General features: G+C 36.3%; 2 protein-coding genes across 2 annotated transcripts in view; both read left to right on the top strand.

Annotated features, from left to right (window-relative positions):
- Positions 1 to 3,498: 3,498 nt before the first annotated feature.
- LOC308641890 (olfactory receptor 5B2-like) lies at positions 3,499 to 4,431 on the top strand (the record flags this gene model as incomplete). Its single annotated transcript, XM_081280470.1, has 1 exon — positions 3,499 to 4,431. One exon carries the CDS (start codon positions 3,499 to 3,501, stop codon positions 4,429 to 4,431), a length of 933 nt encoding a protein of 310 aa, XP_081136596.1.
- An 8,321-nt stretch (positions 4,432 to 12,752) lies between these two features.
- The window catches only part of LOC308641889 (uncharacterized protein), a gene marked incomplete at both ends in the record, with an annotated part of 30,821 nt that continues 27,906 nt past the window's right edge, over positions 12,753 to 15,667 (top strand). Inside the window, one exon of the mRNA XM_081280469.1 lies at positions 12,753 to 13,681. Coding sequence (XP_081136595.1) covers positions 12,753 to 13,681 — 929 coding nt within the window. The remainder of the gene's footprint in view (positions 13,682 to 15,667) is intronic.

Here is a 15,667-nt window from a genome sequence, read left to right as displayed (position 1 = left end):
CCAGCAATATATGAGTGTGCCTTTTTCCCCACATCCTCACCAACACTTATTGTTGTTTGTATTCTTGGTAGCTGCCATTCTGATGGTGTGAGATGAAATCTTAGAGTATTTTTGATTTGCATTTCTCTAATTGCCAGAGATGTTGAATATTTCTTCATATATTTGTTGATTGATTGTATTAATTTTTCTGTGTAGTGTTAATTATAATTAATAAAAGCTAGCAATAAAAATCTTCCTAGATCTATATAATTCTACTCGATGAGGAAAAGGAACAAACCACCTATATATGAAACAAATAGATACTCACTTATACATTTTACTAGGGAAAGAAGCTAGACTTAAGAGGTTGTATTCCATTGTATATTCTATTTATCTGATTTCTCTCTCTCTCTCTCTCTCTTGCAAAGGAAAGATCTATATGGACAAAACCAGTAGATTCTAGGAGCTAATGGTGACAGGATGGTTGGATTATGAAAGAATAAAGAAATTTTTTAGACTGATGGGACTATTCTTTATTTTGAATGTAGCAGTGGGGATATGATCATATACACACATTTGTCCAAACTCAGAACTGTACCGTCAGATACAGAATTTTTACTGTACACAATTAAATTATGCCCCAATTAAGCCAAAACAAACCCACAGATACATTTGTGTGCTTACTCAATAGGTCAAGCTGGGTGCCACAGGCAGTTTAATTGGGCTTCTTTAAATAAGTGGAGTAATGTCTGGGGCTGCTTTCACAAGGGACCTGTTCCCCGGAGATCTTCATATGTCTCCTGGGTCCTATACATTGGCCTCTAAACTCCCAACACCACCCTTCCTTTTGACATCTTTTTAGTAGAACTAGGAGCAGAGCCACTGTGGTCACTTATTCCCTCTTCTGAATGGGAATTATCCTTAGTACATAGGATGGCCTTCTCCGAGCAGGATTTTCTGTGAGTCTACAATCATTACAGGGAAAACATCCCAAGGTAAAAATTATATTGCATGTGGTTAAAATTGTAACCCACCACGGAGTTGTTTTATCCGTTTTCTTTTATTTGCTATTTACAGGCACATTTCTGCCACCTGCCCAGCTATGCTGATGACATCACAAATAAAGAAACTGAGGTTGGAATAAAGTAAGTGACAATTGCAAGAGTGCTTTTTTGACCAGTCCCCTAAAAGAAAGAGCTTTTTCTAAAGGAATTGTATACACTCTTCCCTGGCAGAGTTTCAGATTACAGAAAGTGTAGGAGTTCCAGCACTTTTATTTAAGGAGCAAAGTAAGCTTTTATTTTCCATACTTTTATTTTTTTGGTGAGAATTGTAATATATGTAAAAGCAATAAAGAACTTGATATTATGAATTACATGAGCTTAGAAAAGGATGTCATGAGCTTTTTTTTTGGGGTGGGGACAGGCTAGAGTCCCAATAGCAAAATATTTCTCCAAGTAGGAAGTTCAGGGATGCTTATGAGACAGGAGGCGACATCCCTGAAGATGGGAGAGATCGTAAGGCAGATGATGCTGCGACTGCGTGGGCGGTGATTTCATCCTGTGTACTCTCTTCCTTTGTCATTGTGGAGGAAGCAAACAAGAACAGCTTGAACTGAAACTTCTTTCCACTCCAGAAAGGACCTTGTGAAATTATTTAGAGTCGTACTCCATTTCAAGGGTCTTACTACATAATCTTACCTGTTTTTTTTTTTTATCATTACATCTAGAAAAGTTGGTCGAGAAGCTGTTCAGAGTACATCTTGTAAAATCATTCATCCCTGCAGGGGAACTCTGAATCTATTTCATATTCAACAAATGGTTTTAGTAAATAAGTTAACTTTTAAGACTCTGAGCTTTCTTATCTGTAAATATCGATAGGAGTGTTACCTTTGTTGTTGTGACAATTAAGTGAAATCTATATTTGAATCAACAATTCTCTTGTTAGTGTTCATAGACCATAGCATATGCGATGAAGCATTTTAGGTTATATTATCATGTATAACCTAATGCCTGTGGCGGAGAGCGAAGCCAAATAAATTTTGCAAAATAGCCAGAAGGCTGAAGAGAGAAGTTGTTACCAGAGAACAGAGGTCATACTAAAGTCTCCAAAATCAAATTTAAGATATATAAACATGGAACCCATGATCCTGTGAATTTTCCATGCTCATCTCCATGATTCAGCTGATGGATGAGAATAATATGGGTGAGAATGGGTTTTAGATAAAGAAACTCCTTTATCTGTGAATTGGAAGTAAATTTAAGCAGAAGATAGGCTGAATGACCTGGTATCCTCCCACAAAGGGTTGTTAGAAAGGAAGAAACACTGGAAGGCACAGAAAGGACAGTGCACTCAGCAAATGAGGAAAAGCAAATTCAAGAGTGAGCCTCCCAGACTCAACCACAAGTTGAAAGCTCCAGAGTAAGCACTCAGCTTTCCCAGGCTAAGATGGAGACCATCCTCCCAGCCCAAGCCTCACTTCACAGGAAATACTCATCAGGACTGTGCTGGACACTTATGTTGTGCTCTTTTGTGAAAATGTATTATCTAATTTAACTGTTACAGCAATCCCTTTGATAGGTCTCGTTTTTTATTGTTTTTTGTCTTATAAATAGAGAAAATAGTGGGGTTGGGTTGTGGCTCAGAGGTAGAGCATTTGCCTAGTGTGTGTGAGGCACTGGGTTTGATCCTCAGCACCACCTTAAAAAAATAAAGGTATTGTGTCCACCTACAATTAAAAAATAAATATTTTAAAACATAGAGAAAACCAGTACTAAAGAAGTCAGGAACCATGTCTCCCAGGTAGGGAGTAGGGTGAAGCTACTATTTAATTTCACGTGCATCTCTTTGCAGAGGCTAAACCCTACCAGGACACCAGATCTCTTCAAAATTGCTTGATGATGGCACTTGTCTCTCACAAAGCTGCTGTAACACTCTATTTTATATGCACCTCTCAGTTACTTTACTCTTTGGTCTGATGGATGCATGAATAAATATGAATAGAGCTGAATTAAATCCCATTAAACTTCTTTTAAGCATAGAGTTTTTGGGAATCAGTCTGAGCAAATGGAAGGCTTGGCTTTGCCGGTAGATATGCATGTAAATGAACACAAGCCTTTTGTAGATTTGTTGAGAAGGTTAACCACATTTAAGCCATGTAGAATGTAAGTGTGCACTATAAAGATGCAAACTCTTAATAGACTCAGGTGATATGATTTGGGAGATGTATTTTTTACAACTATGTGACTTTAGGCAAATATATCATCTTCCTGGACCTCAGTGTGTTCATTCACACAGGTGTGATTTGGGTCATGTGGTCTGCAGGGATACTTTAGATCCAACAATCTATATAGATTATCTGTCCCTTAGTTTTTTTTGGTCCCAATCTTTGCTTTAGATCAGCAAATCACAAAGAAGAAAGAAAAGGATGAAATCACAGAATTTATGTGTTTTAGTGCTATTCCTCTTCCCTTGACCCACTGTTCCTTTCTTCCTTACTACAGAGAATTTTGACTCACCATGCTTAACAACACAGAAGTGAAGGCGTTCATCCTGGAGGGTCTAACCAAGGCTCCAGAATTACAGATCCCCCTCTTTGTCTTGTTCAGCCTCATCTACCTCGTCACTGTTTGGGGAAACCTGGGGATGGTCCTGTTGATTCTCTTGGACACTCGCCTCCACACTCCCATGTACTTTTTCCTCAGCAGCTTTTCTTTGGTGGACTTTGGTTATTCTTCATCTGTCACGCCCAAAGTGATGGCTGGGTTCCTTGAGGAAGTCAAGGCCATCTCTTACAATGCACGTGCCGTGCAGATGTTCTTCTTCACAGCCTTTGCTTCTCTGGAAAATATCATCTTGGCCTTGATGGCTTATAACCGCTATGCAGCAGTGTGCAAACCCTTATACTACACCACCATCATGACCAAAAGTGTGTGTGTGCGTCTGGTCCTGGGCTCCTACCTCTGTGGTTTCCTGAACGCCTCCGTCCACACTCTGAACACATTTGGGCTCTCCTACTGTCAGTCCCATGTGGTCCACCATTTCTTCTGTGACCTCCCAGCAGTCATGATTCTCTCTTGTTCCGATAAACACATTAGTGACATGGTTCTGATTGTGGCTTCAAGTGTCAGTGTCATCTGTGCCCTTCTGGTTATACTGATTTCCTACCTGCTTATATTTATTACCGTCTGGAAGATGCACTCGGCTAAAGGTTTGTCTACCTGTGCTTCTCACCTCACTGCAGTCTCCATATTTTACGGGACGGTCATCTTCATGTATTTCCAACCCACCTCCAGTCACTCCATGGACACAGACAAAATGGCGTCCGTTTTCTATGTGATCATCATCCCTATGCTGAACCCTGTGGTCTACAGCCTGAGGAACAAGGAGGTGAAAAGTGCGTTCCAGAAGATTTTCCAGAAGACCACATCATCTTTAGGAATGGGATTTTAATGTTGTAGGATGCATATAACTAATCTCATGTCTCTTGGATCATCTTCATTTATATTTTAAGTACCAACTTGGGTTTAATTCCTAAAGCCATATACTTATCACTTGAAAAATTTATTGTCTAGTAAAAAAGAAAACTTATCCAGACATTTTATACCTGAATAAAAATGGGTCAGGGAGAACATGAGATACTTTGGGTTTTGCTTTTCATAAAACTTATTGATAGCATTTAAATTTTTTTATCATCATGCATTAATTGTATACATCAATGGGATTCTTTGTGACATTTCAATACATGCATGTAGCACGCAGTGACCAAATGCAGCCTCCCTTCATCCATTCCCTCCCCACCTCGTTTCCTCCAGAAATCACTATTTTCACTATCTTGCATCAGGTCAACTTCTGATTTTTTAAAAAATTTTTAAATATAAGAAAAAACATGTAGTTCTTGTCTTTCTATATCTGGCTTATTTCACTTGAGATAAATTCTTCCAATTCCATTTATTTTGCAGTAAATGACAGGAGTATATTCTTTACAGCTGAATAATATTCCATTGCATATATGAAACACATTTTAATCCATTCATCCATTGATGGAGATCTAGATTGATTTCATATCTTAGTTATGTGAATATTTATTGTGAATAGTCCAGCAATAAACATGAACATATGGATTTCACTTCAGTGGACTGATTTCATTTCCTTTGGATATATACTCCATAATGCTATTGCTGCATAATATGGTAGTTATGTTTTTAACTTTTTGAGGATCCTTATACTGTTTTCTGTAATGACTGTATAAAGTTACCTCCCATCAGTGGTGTTCAGGAGTCCCCTTTTCTCCGTGTCCTCTCCAACACTTGTTGTCTTTTTGTCTTCTTGAAGGATGGCATTCTAAAAGGTGAGAGGTCCTAACTGTTGTAGTTTTAACTTGCGTTTCCCTGATGACTCTTTGTATTGTTTTTGTCTCATCCCAGCATCCGGTACTGCGGATCTCATAGAATGATTCAGGACATGTTTCTTAAGTGCCTTCTATTCTTTTTTGGGGAAGAATTTAAGAAAAACCGATGTTAATTCTCATTTAAATGCTTTTAGAATTCACCCATTGAGCCTTCTTATCCTGTGCTTTCACTTATTGAGAGATTATTTATTAATGATTCAATTTCTTCTCTTATTAAATGACCATTCAGACTTAGTTCTGTTCTTGATTTATTATTTGTAGTTTGTGTATTTCTAAGAATTTCTGTTTTTTAATCTGGGTTTACCCAATTTGCTTCTATATAGTTAGTTTATATTTTATTAAAATCTTTTAAAAATTTTCTATAAGGTTGTAGTGATATCCTCATTTTTATTTCTTCTTATTATTTTTTTTTGACTTTGTGTATTATCTTTTTTCTACCATGATTGATCTGTGGAATCATTTTTGTTGATCTTTTCAAAGAATCAGCTTTTGGTTACTGATTTCTTTAATTTTTTTTAGTTGTTATTGGACTTTTAATTATTTAATTATTTTTTTGTTGTATGCAGTGCTGAGGATCGAACCCAGTGCCTCACACATGCTGGGCAAGCTCTCTACCACTGAGTGACAGCCCCAGCCCCTGATTTCTTTATTGTTAGTCTATTGTCCATTTCACTTACCTTCACTCTAAACTTTTAAGATTTTCTTTCTTTTAGCTGTGGATTTACTTTGCATTTCTTTTTTTCTAGTTCCTTAAGTGTAAAGTTATTTTATTGATTTCTTTATTCACTTTTATATAAAAAAATTATAGCCCCAAATTTTCCTAGGAACACTGCTTTTGCTGACTGCCATAGATTTTGGTATGTTATGTTTGCATTTCCTTTATCTTGAATTATTTTCTATTTCATTAAAAATAATTCTTCTTTAACCCATTGGTTGTGTAAGAGTTGTTTTTTAATGTCCATATATATATAAATTTTCAAAAATGGGAAATATTTGGCTCCATTTCTTAAAATATTCTTTTTCTTTCTTCTCTCATGTTGAAACTCCCATTGTGCATGTGTTAGTATGCTTACAGGTGTTTAACAACATCTGTATTTCAAGAAAGGGTAAAAAAGAAATAACTTAGGTTAATGAGGACACAATAGGGATCTAATCCAGTGGTGTTGGTGTCTTACAAGAAGAGGACCAGACACCAGAGCTCCACCATGGGAGGGTACAAGAAAGTGTCATCAACAGGCCAGGAAGAAACTTCTTCAGGAACAGATTTGGCTTGTTTCTTGATCTCGGAATTACAAATCTTCAGAACTATGCAAAAATAAGTTTCTGTTGTTTAAGTTACCTGGTGTGTTGTATTTTAATTCACACATATGAATCTATGTCTATCACACAGATTGTCTTGGGAAGGGGAGGACTATTTACTCATGGTCTCTGAAAGATGGTAGCAAATAAAATCTTCACCATATGCCCATCAGTATCTGCTGGAACATTAAGCCTCCTTCTCTATGGCAGAGGCAATAGGAATATTGTGCCTATGCTTCAACCCTCCCAGAAATGGCACATGCCAGTTCTTCCACAATCCATTGCCTATAACTAACACATGTCTCTTTTGAGCGGTAGTGGAATAGGTGCACAAAGAGAAGCAAATGAGATGTTTGAGCAATATTTTGTGACTCATACTATGGTAACTTTATATAACTAATAAAATAATAAAACTTAATCTTAATGAAATACTTTCTATGTGCCAAAAACTGCTCTATTTTGTATATATATTGTCTTATAGTCTCCTTGATTATGTGAAGGTTACATTATATTATTATCTTCTTTTTGCAAATGAAAATATTATGTTTGAAGGGGTTATGTCACATAGCTGAATATGAGGACAAGCCATCTGTGTGCATAAAACCAAATTTGCAACCAATAAACTTGCCCAGCTGAGCAAGGTGTGATGGGTCTCTTTGTAAGTATGATTTAGAGGTGATTATATGGAGAACAGAAAGGATCTATTCCTGGTATTGGAAAAAGAAAATCCCAGGCCCCAAATCTAGTAATAAGACAAATAAGGATTCTGAAAATAATTTTTGCTGAGAATATTTCTTGATACATTTCTGCAAAAGAAGAAGTAAAAATAAAAACTAAATTAAATTTAAAATAACCTTAAAATACCAAATGCTGATGGAGATGTGAAGGAATTGGCAATGCTCTGCAAGTGAAAACAAAATGATACAGCATCTTTAGAAAATGATTTGGCAGGGCTGGGGATGTGGCTCAAGCTGTAGCGCGCTAGCCTGGCATGCGTGCAGCCCGGGTTCGATCCTCAGCACCACATACAAACAAAGATGTTGTGTCTGCCGAAAACAAAAAATAAATATTAAAATTGTCTCTCTCTCTCTATCTCTCTAAAAAAAAAGAAAATGATTTGGCAGTTTCTTTTCAATTAAATTTGCATTTGCTCTACAACTAAATGCAATTGTTCTCACATTGATTTACCCCAGTGAAATAATACCTATGCTCATTGGAAGGGAGGCTCTAAGGCTCCCAACACAGAGAAATGAAAAGTATTTTTTAAAAATGGAAATGCTAACTCCCTTGATTTGCTCATTACATATTGTATACATTTATCAAATTATCACATTGAACCCACACATATATACAATATGTGTCAATTTAAAAACTTTAGACATGCATAAAGCTGCAGAAGCTTTATTTATAACCTCCAAACAGTGGAACTGACATAATGTATCTCAAATGAAGAATGGATAAACAATCTGTGATGTCCTTAAAATGAAATGCTATCCTGCAGTAAAAGATTCCACTATTGACAAAGCGAATAATATTGATGGATCTTAAATGCATTCTAAGTGAAAAAAGCAAGAACATGTAGGCTAGGTTTCTTCCAAAAGTCAAATTATATGGACAAAAAAAAAAAAAAAAAAAAGAGTTGAGTGGTTTCCAGGAGAAGAATGTGGAAGAATAGGTTCATTAAAAAGACTCTTGGGGTTTTGCTTAGGTAAGGGAAATGTCCTATAATATCTTTGTTGTGGTAGTGGTGACCTCACTATACACATTTGATCAAACTCTTAGAATTTTTTAATTTTTAATTTTAATTCTAATTATTATTTCTAATATCATATTAACATATAATCACATATTTATGATATTCTAATAGCTAATTATTATTACACTGGGGGTCTTATTGTTTGTAAATTATGCATTAATCATAAAATATAAAAGTAACAACAAGCAATACAAAAACATGTGTGCATACTTGACCTGCCCAGCTTCATCTAATTGCTTCTTTCATGGGAACATGGGGTGAGAGGCAGTAGGAGCCTTCCTGTAAGGTGTCTCCTGAGAGCTTCATGTTTCTATAATTCCCTCCTGACTCCCTTGCATCAACCTGTGAGATCCCAACAGGGCCCCATGTGACATCATGTGAAGGGAGAAGAGTTATGTGCTGGGCCTCTTTATTTATCTGAATGCTTAGAGTTGTCAGAACCTGTAGGCCTTCTCTAGACTAAGGATTTGCTGGGTCTGCAAGCATGGCTTCAAGATAAAAATTATATTGAATTAATTTAAAATGATAATGCCTCAGCAAGTTGTTTTACAAACCTTCCCCCATTTTCTTTTTCTAGACTTTATACGAGTGGTAATCTTATTATGTTTATTTTCCAAAGAAGGAGCGATACACCTCTCTGGGCACAGTGAGAATGAATGATAGATCAAGACTCAAATGCAGGGCCCTGGACCTATGTTGGTGTTTCCCCCTGAATCTTTCTTTATCTTAAAGACCTTCATCTGTGGGAGGAACTTCTCTAACAATATGTGTGCATTATTCCATGGAGGAATTTCTGATCTCAAACTCTCTACTTAGGATTGACTATTCTTTATTTTTCCAGCAGTGAGGTAAGCTTCTGTATTCCATATACACTTTTGGTCAAACGTTTTTAAAAACCACTTCATTAAGGTATAATTGGCACATAAATGGCTGAGTCGGTATTTTTAGTGGAAAGCTTAATTCATACAAAAGCAGAGGGACAGCTATACATGTCCAAATCTCCATTAGTAGAGAGGGGAGTGAAATTTATGAAATATCACACTGTTTTCTTCAAGAAGTTGAACCAAAATATTAGATAAATGATGCTCTGATTAAGATTAGTTTTATTTTATTTGGTATCCATTAGCCTTCCATCAAAGATAAATGGACATAAATAACAAGTGTACACTGACTGTTCTTTAAGCCTCAGAGGGAAGTAATTGGATTAGCACTATCTGAACTGTAATTTAACTCCCCCCCCCATAATTCATCCTTTTTTTTTATTGGATGTTCACAATATTACAAAGCTCTTGACAAATCATATTTATTACTAACACATCTAAACATGCTGATATTGCGGTGGCTTTGATCCTAGATTTTGATTGGGCTGAAACTGTCTCTCAGTCTTCAATCTGGAACATTTTTTTCTACTAGCTGTAATTGTGTACCATAACACCAACCTTTTAAATCTCAAATTCCTATAGTTAATAATAATACTTATCACATACATTCACACACATGTTCACACATGTGAAAAGATCTTAACATTAGTTCTAGAACACATGGTTATGTGTGTTAAGATTGGCAAATAATGCTTTCAGGAACTAAGATTATAAACTGTGGTATGGAAAGACACTCAAGAATAGTAGTCAGCAGAGGATAGATACCTTTTCTAACTTGACACACTGTTCCCACACAAGACCTTAATCAAATAATTTTACAAATGGTGCTTTCCAGCAAATCAGATCCGTAAGCTAAGGGTGAACCACAAACTATGCATTTTAAATCATAAGTACATGTATTCAACTAATGGATGGTAATTGTAAGAGGAAGATGGTTTAAAAGATTATTTAAAATTAAGTTAAAATATGGATTTCTGGGAAAAAATTAGACATGTGGACTCAACAGAGCATCCAATCACATGCATGGAGAAATGGCAGAGCAAGAATAGTAATAGCAAATTAAAGTGGCCCTGCTGAGAGGGAAGAGGCCAATTGAAGGGGAGGCTACAAGACTTCCAAGTAACCTGCATGCTGCTGTCCACGCCTATCAAACCAACATACAGACCCTGATTCCACCCTAATAATATAGTTAGCTCTCTTGGATAATTTATTGAATATTCTACATATCAGTTGATAAAAGTAAAATTAAAAGTTGGGAGATGATTCATAAAGACCCTGATTCCACCCTAATAATATAGTTAGCTCTCATCAGGGTGTACCAAACACACAGAATTGTATTCATAGTTCAGAAAAGGACTATTTTGGCCGGTGCAATGGTGCATGCCTGTACCACTCCAGAGGCTGTGGAGGCTGAGGCAGAAGGATCACAAGTTCAAAGCCAGACTCGGCAATGCCGAGGGGCTAAGCAACTCAGTGAGACTCTGTCTGTAAATAAAATACAAAATAGGGCTGGGGATGTGGCTCAGTGGTTGAGTACCTCTGAGTTCAATCCCTGATACCCTCCCCCAATAAAAAAAATTATTTAATCTCAACACAATACCTTGAGGGTAGTTCTCATTGATACTTTCATTTTTCAGGTGGAACAAATGAGGTTCAGGGAAGTTGGGATCAGATCAGGGCTGGCTGTATAGTAATGGGGGGTGGTCAGTAAACAGTTGCTGCCTCTTGCCTTCAGAACTGCCGCTGCCCATTGTGCATGTTCCCACTGCCCCAGTTATCCTAAGACATCTGCGGTGGCCGTATCTCAGTTACCACACTTGAAAACAAACACTGGGTTTGAGACTATGAAATGACGAGTAATAGCAAATTGCTTCAAATTAAATTTGATTTGGATTCAGTGAAGACCATTGAACTTAAGAACAACTCTCCTGAGCCCAAAGCTTAGTTTTCTAATTAATACTATATAAATACGAATATGTTACTTAATTTTTGTCTCATAATTTAAATAAACATGATGACTAATCAATCTCATATTATTGTTGAGAGGAATCAATAAATATGCAAGTAAATTATCTGCAGAACAGTATCCAGTACATGAGCGACACAGAACACAAGCTTTTACTAGAGTACAGAAAACTGAATTTGAAGATATATTCAATCCAATGATTCATCTTGGATAATTTATTGAATATTCTACATATCAGTTGATAAAAGTAAAATTAAAAGTTGGGAGATGATTCATAAAGATCCTTTGGATTTAATAGATTATATAGATAATTACTGCAGTAATGTTTAATCCTATGCTTTGAGATCTATGTAAATTTGAAGTGTAAATTTATGCTGTAATTAAATAATGATCGTGGTATTTATACATCTCAATTTCCCTAAACCTCTTTTTCAGCTTTTTATTTACTTATTTTTAAAATTCTAACTCTACTACATCACAAATGTGACCCATCTAGAGTAAACATTTGTTAAAAAAATCACCCATTAAATATGCAAGGCAGACTATGAATTTTTAAGTTACTTACTAAAGTTTAAGGTGGTCCATCTTTAATTCAAATATTTTGATTAACGTGTAGTAATTGTACATATTTGTGGGGAATAGTGTGATATTTCAACACATGTATAAAGCATATACTGATCAAATCAGGCTAATGAGTATTTTCATCTCCTTAGCACTTCTTTGAAGACTTCAAGCCCCTTCCTTTCCGTTCTTCATAGTCATATAGCAGGTTATTATGAAATATATTCCCTAGAGCTTATTACTTTCATTTGACTACACTTTTTGAATTAAATATCCTCTGTGTCTCTGTCCCCTATTCCTCCTCTCTTCCCAGGCTGCAGTAATCATGGTTCTAGATTTAGATAGATGCTTTTTAGCTCCCACATATGAGTGGTCATGAAGTACCTGACCTTCTGTGTCTGGCTTGTTTCACTTAGCATAATGTCCCCCAGTTCCACCCATTTTGTTGCAAATAACATGAATTTATTATATATATATAGTTTTTTATATATAACTTTTTATACTGTTTATCTGCTCTGCTGGTGGTCATGTAGGTTGATTTCATATCTGAATGTGTGAATAGTGATGTAGTATACATGGCAGTTCAGGTGTTTCTATGATAGGCTGATCCCATTTGGATATATGCTCAGAAGTGAGATTGCTGGATCACATGGAAGATCTAATTTTAACTTTTTGAGGAACCTCCATAGGGTACTCCAAATGGCTATATGAATGGACATTCTTACCAACAATATTTAAGAGTTCTCTTTGCTCCGAATCCTTGCCATCATGTGTTAATTTTTTTTGATAACAGCCATTCTGATTGGGGTGACACGATATCTCATTGTTGTTTTAATTTGCAATTTGTCTGTTTTTGTGTATTCCTCTATTCCTTTATTTCTCAGGATTCCCAAATATTTGATGGACAACTGTACAGAAGTGACACAGTTCATCCTCCTAGGACTAACCGATGCCCCAGAACTGCAGGTTCCCCTCTTTATCATGTTCACTCTCATTTACCTCATCAATGTCATCGGGAACCTGCGGATGATCATGTTGATCCTGCTGGACTCTCGTCTCCACATTCTCATGTATTTTTTCCTCAGTAACCTGTCTCTGGTGGACTTTGGCTATTCCTCAGCGGTCACTCCCACAGTCATGGCCGAGTTCCTTACAGAATACAAGACTGTCTCCTTCAATGCGTGTGCAACTCAGATGTTCTTTTTTATAGCTTTTGCCACTGTGGAAAATTACCTCTTGGCCTCCATGGCCTATGACCACTATGTAGCCATGTGTAAGCCCCTGCACTACACCACGACCTTGACACCATGTGTATGTGCTCGTCTGGCCATAGGATCCTATGTCTGTGGCTTCCTGAATGCCATATTTCACATTTGGGACATATTCAGTGTCTCTTTTGGTAAATCCAACGTGGTCCATCACTTTTTCTGTGATGTTCCAGCAGTCATGGCTCTGTCTTGCTCTGCTGCACACCTTAGTGAAGTTCTTCTGGTTTTTATGTCCAGTTTTAATGTCTTTTTTGCTCTTCTGATTATCTTGATCTCCTATATGTTCATATTTATCACTATCTTGAAGATGCACTCAGCTCAGGGCCACCAAAAGGCCTTGTCCACCTGTGCCTCCCATTTCACTGCAGTCACCATATATTATGGGACAGTCATCTTCATGTACTTACAACCCAGCTCCAGTCACTCCATGGACACAGACAAAATGGCGTCTGTGTTCTATACTATGGTCATCCCTATGCTGAACCCTATGGTCTACAGTATGAGGAACAAGGAGGTCAAGAGCGCATTCAGAAAGGTGGTTGAGAAGGTGAAAACTTCTATGCAAGATTGAGATTTTAACATTGTGTGTGCACAGTAATTTAATTTCTTTGCTCTTAGACCTTCCTCTCTCAATGAGTTACATTTAAGCTCCATAATGTGTAGAAATTCCTGTGGTAATATGCTTGCCTCTTTAGAAGTCTGTTGTCCAGTACAAAAAAGAAAACAATGTAAAGTATGAATGGGGAAGGTCAAGGAGAATGGTCAAACCTTAGTAATGATATTGGAACTTGCTTATCAAATAATTTATCAAATTTTATCAAATAATTAGTAATGACATTTGATTTGTTGACTTGTCCCATTGATTTTTCCTACTACATTCCTGTACAAGTATACATCTTGAACAGGGAAACTAACATATATATATATATATATATATATATATATATATATATATATATTTTTTTTTTTTTTTTTTGTGGGCATATACATATTGGAGTGAAAAATTTGCCAGAGGTAAGAGGAGTAGGGCTAGTTTTTAATAAAAATTAATAATTGATTGGATGTTACAGTATAAATTTATTTTTTTCTGAATAAATTTTATTATTAGAAGAATTTTAGATTCACACCAAAGAGAGTAGAAAGTACAGATATTTCCCATGTAGCCTCCTCTGTTATTACTCTTCCCCACCAAAGTTGTATACACCTTTGTTACAAGTAATGAGGCACATTGTCACCTGAAGCCCATAGCTGACATTGGGATTCCATGTTGGTATTGATATTCTGTGAGTTTGAACATATGTATAATGACATGTCCATTATTGTGATATCATTCAGAATATTTTCACTGCCCAAAATATCTTCTGTGCTATTTATTTCATCCTCTCCCCTAACCTTTGGCAACAACAGATGATTTGGGATCTAGTTTTGCCTTTTCCCCAAATGTCATATAGTTGGACACATACATAGCTTCCCCTCTCCTCCTTTTTTTTTCTTTTAATGAGAGTAGAAACACCCTTTACAGCTTACAACAGTAAATGGAATAGAGAAAACCAGTGCTCTTGTGTTCGGGGTGGCATTCACAGATTTGTTGCCAACCTCCAAATGTGAGGCATAGCCTTTCACATTGACTTCTTTTACTTAGTAATAATATACATTTGTTTCCTCCATATCTTTTCATGGCTTAATAGATCTTTTAATAATAGCATTGTATAATATTGTATCATCTGGTTGGACCAAACATTACATATTCACCTACTGAAAGATATTTTGGTTGCTTCCAAATTTTGACAATTCTGAATAGAGCTTCTATAAACACCTACTGCTTCACTGCATTTTCTTCTCATTGGAAGTTCTATTGATTTTCGTGGTCAACTCATCCTATACTTATACAGTGTAGATCCTCTTCAATGCTCCACCCTGGGAATGCTTTTATGTTTTTATTGAACTTTTGATTGACATCTTAAAAGTAATATGTATAAATCTAAACTCTTGGTTTCATTCTCCTAATCCAGATTCTGATTGCACTGAGAATGAATCTACTGATAGAGCCTTTGAGAGATGTATAAACTCTGCTACCACCACTCACCATTTCCTATCAAACATTTTTTTTTATACTGGAAATTGAACAGAGGAGTGCTTGACCTCTGAGCCACATCCCCAGCCTTTTACATATTTTATTTAGGGTCTCACTGAGTTGCTTAGGGCCTCCCTAAGTTGCTGAGGGTGACCTTGAATTTACAATCCTCTGGCCTCAGCTTTCTGAGCTTCTAGGATTATGGGCATGTGTATTGTACCTGGCTCCTACCAAACTTTTTGCTCCATATGGTATAGCAGCATATTATTTTAGTTTATTTGTTAAATAGAAAGTCCATTCATTCACACTGCAGGAAGCTGTTCATCCTGACTTCTTATTGTGTTCTTCTTATGTCTCATATTGGTTATTAATATACTCAGAAAGCCCAATTAACTACGCATATAAAATGATCATCTCTCATAATCATCAGATATACTTTTTCTTTTTAAAAAAATTTTATGGATGCATTATAA

Source organism: Spermophilus citellus (assembly GCF_964194105.1).
Source record: "Spermophilus citellus genome assembly, chromosome: 2".
NCBI lineage: Eukaryota > Metazoa > Chordata > Mammalia > Rodentia > Sciuridae > Spermophilus > Spermophilus citellus.
Note: the sequence above shows the minus strand (reverse complement) of the source record. Positions and strands in the feature narration are given on the sequence as shown.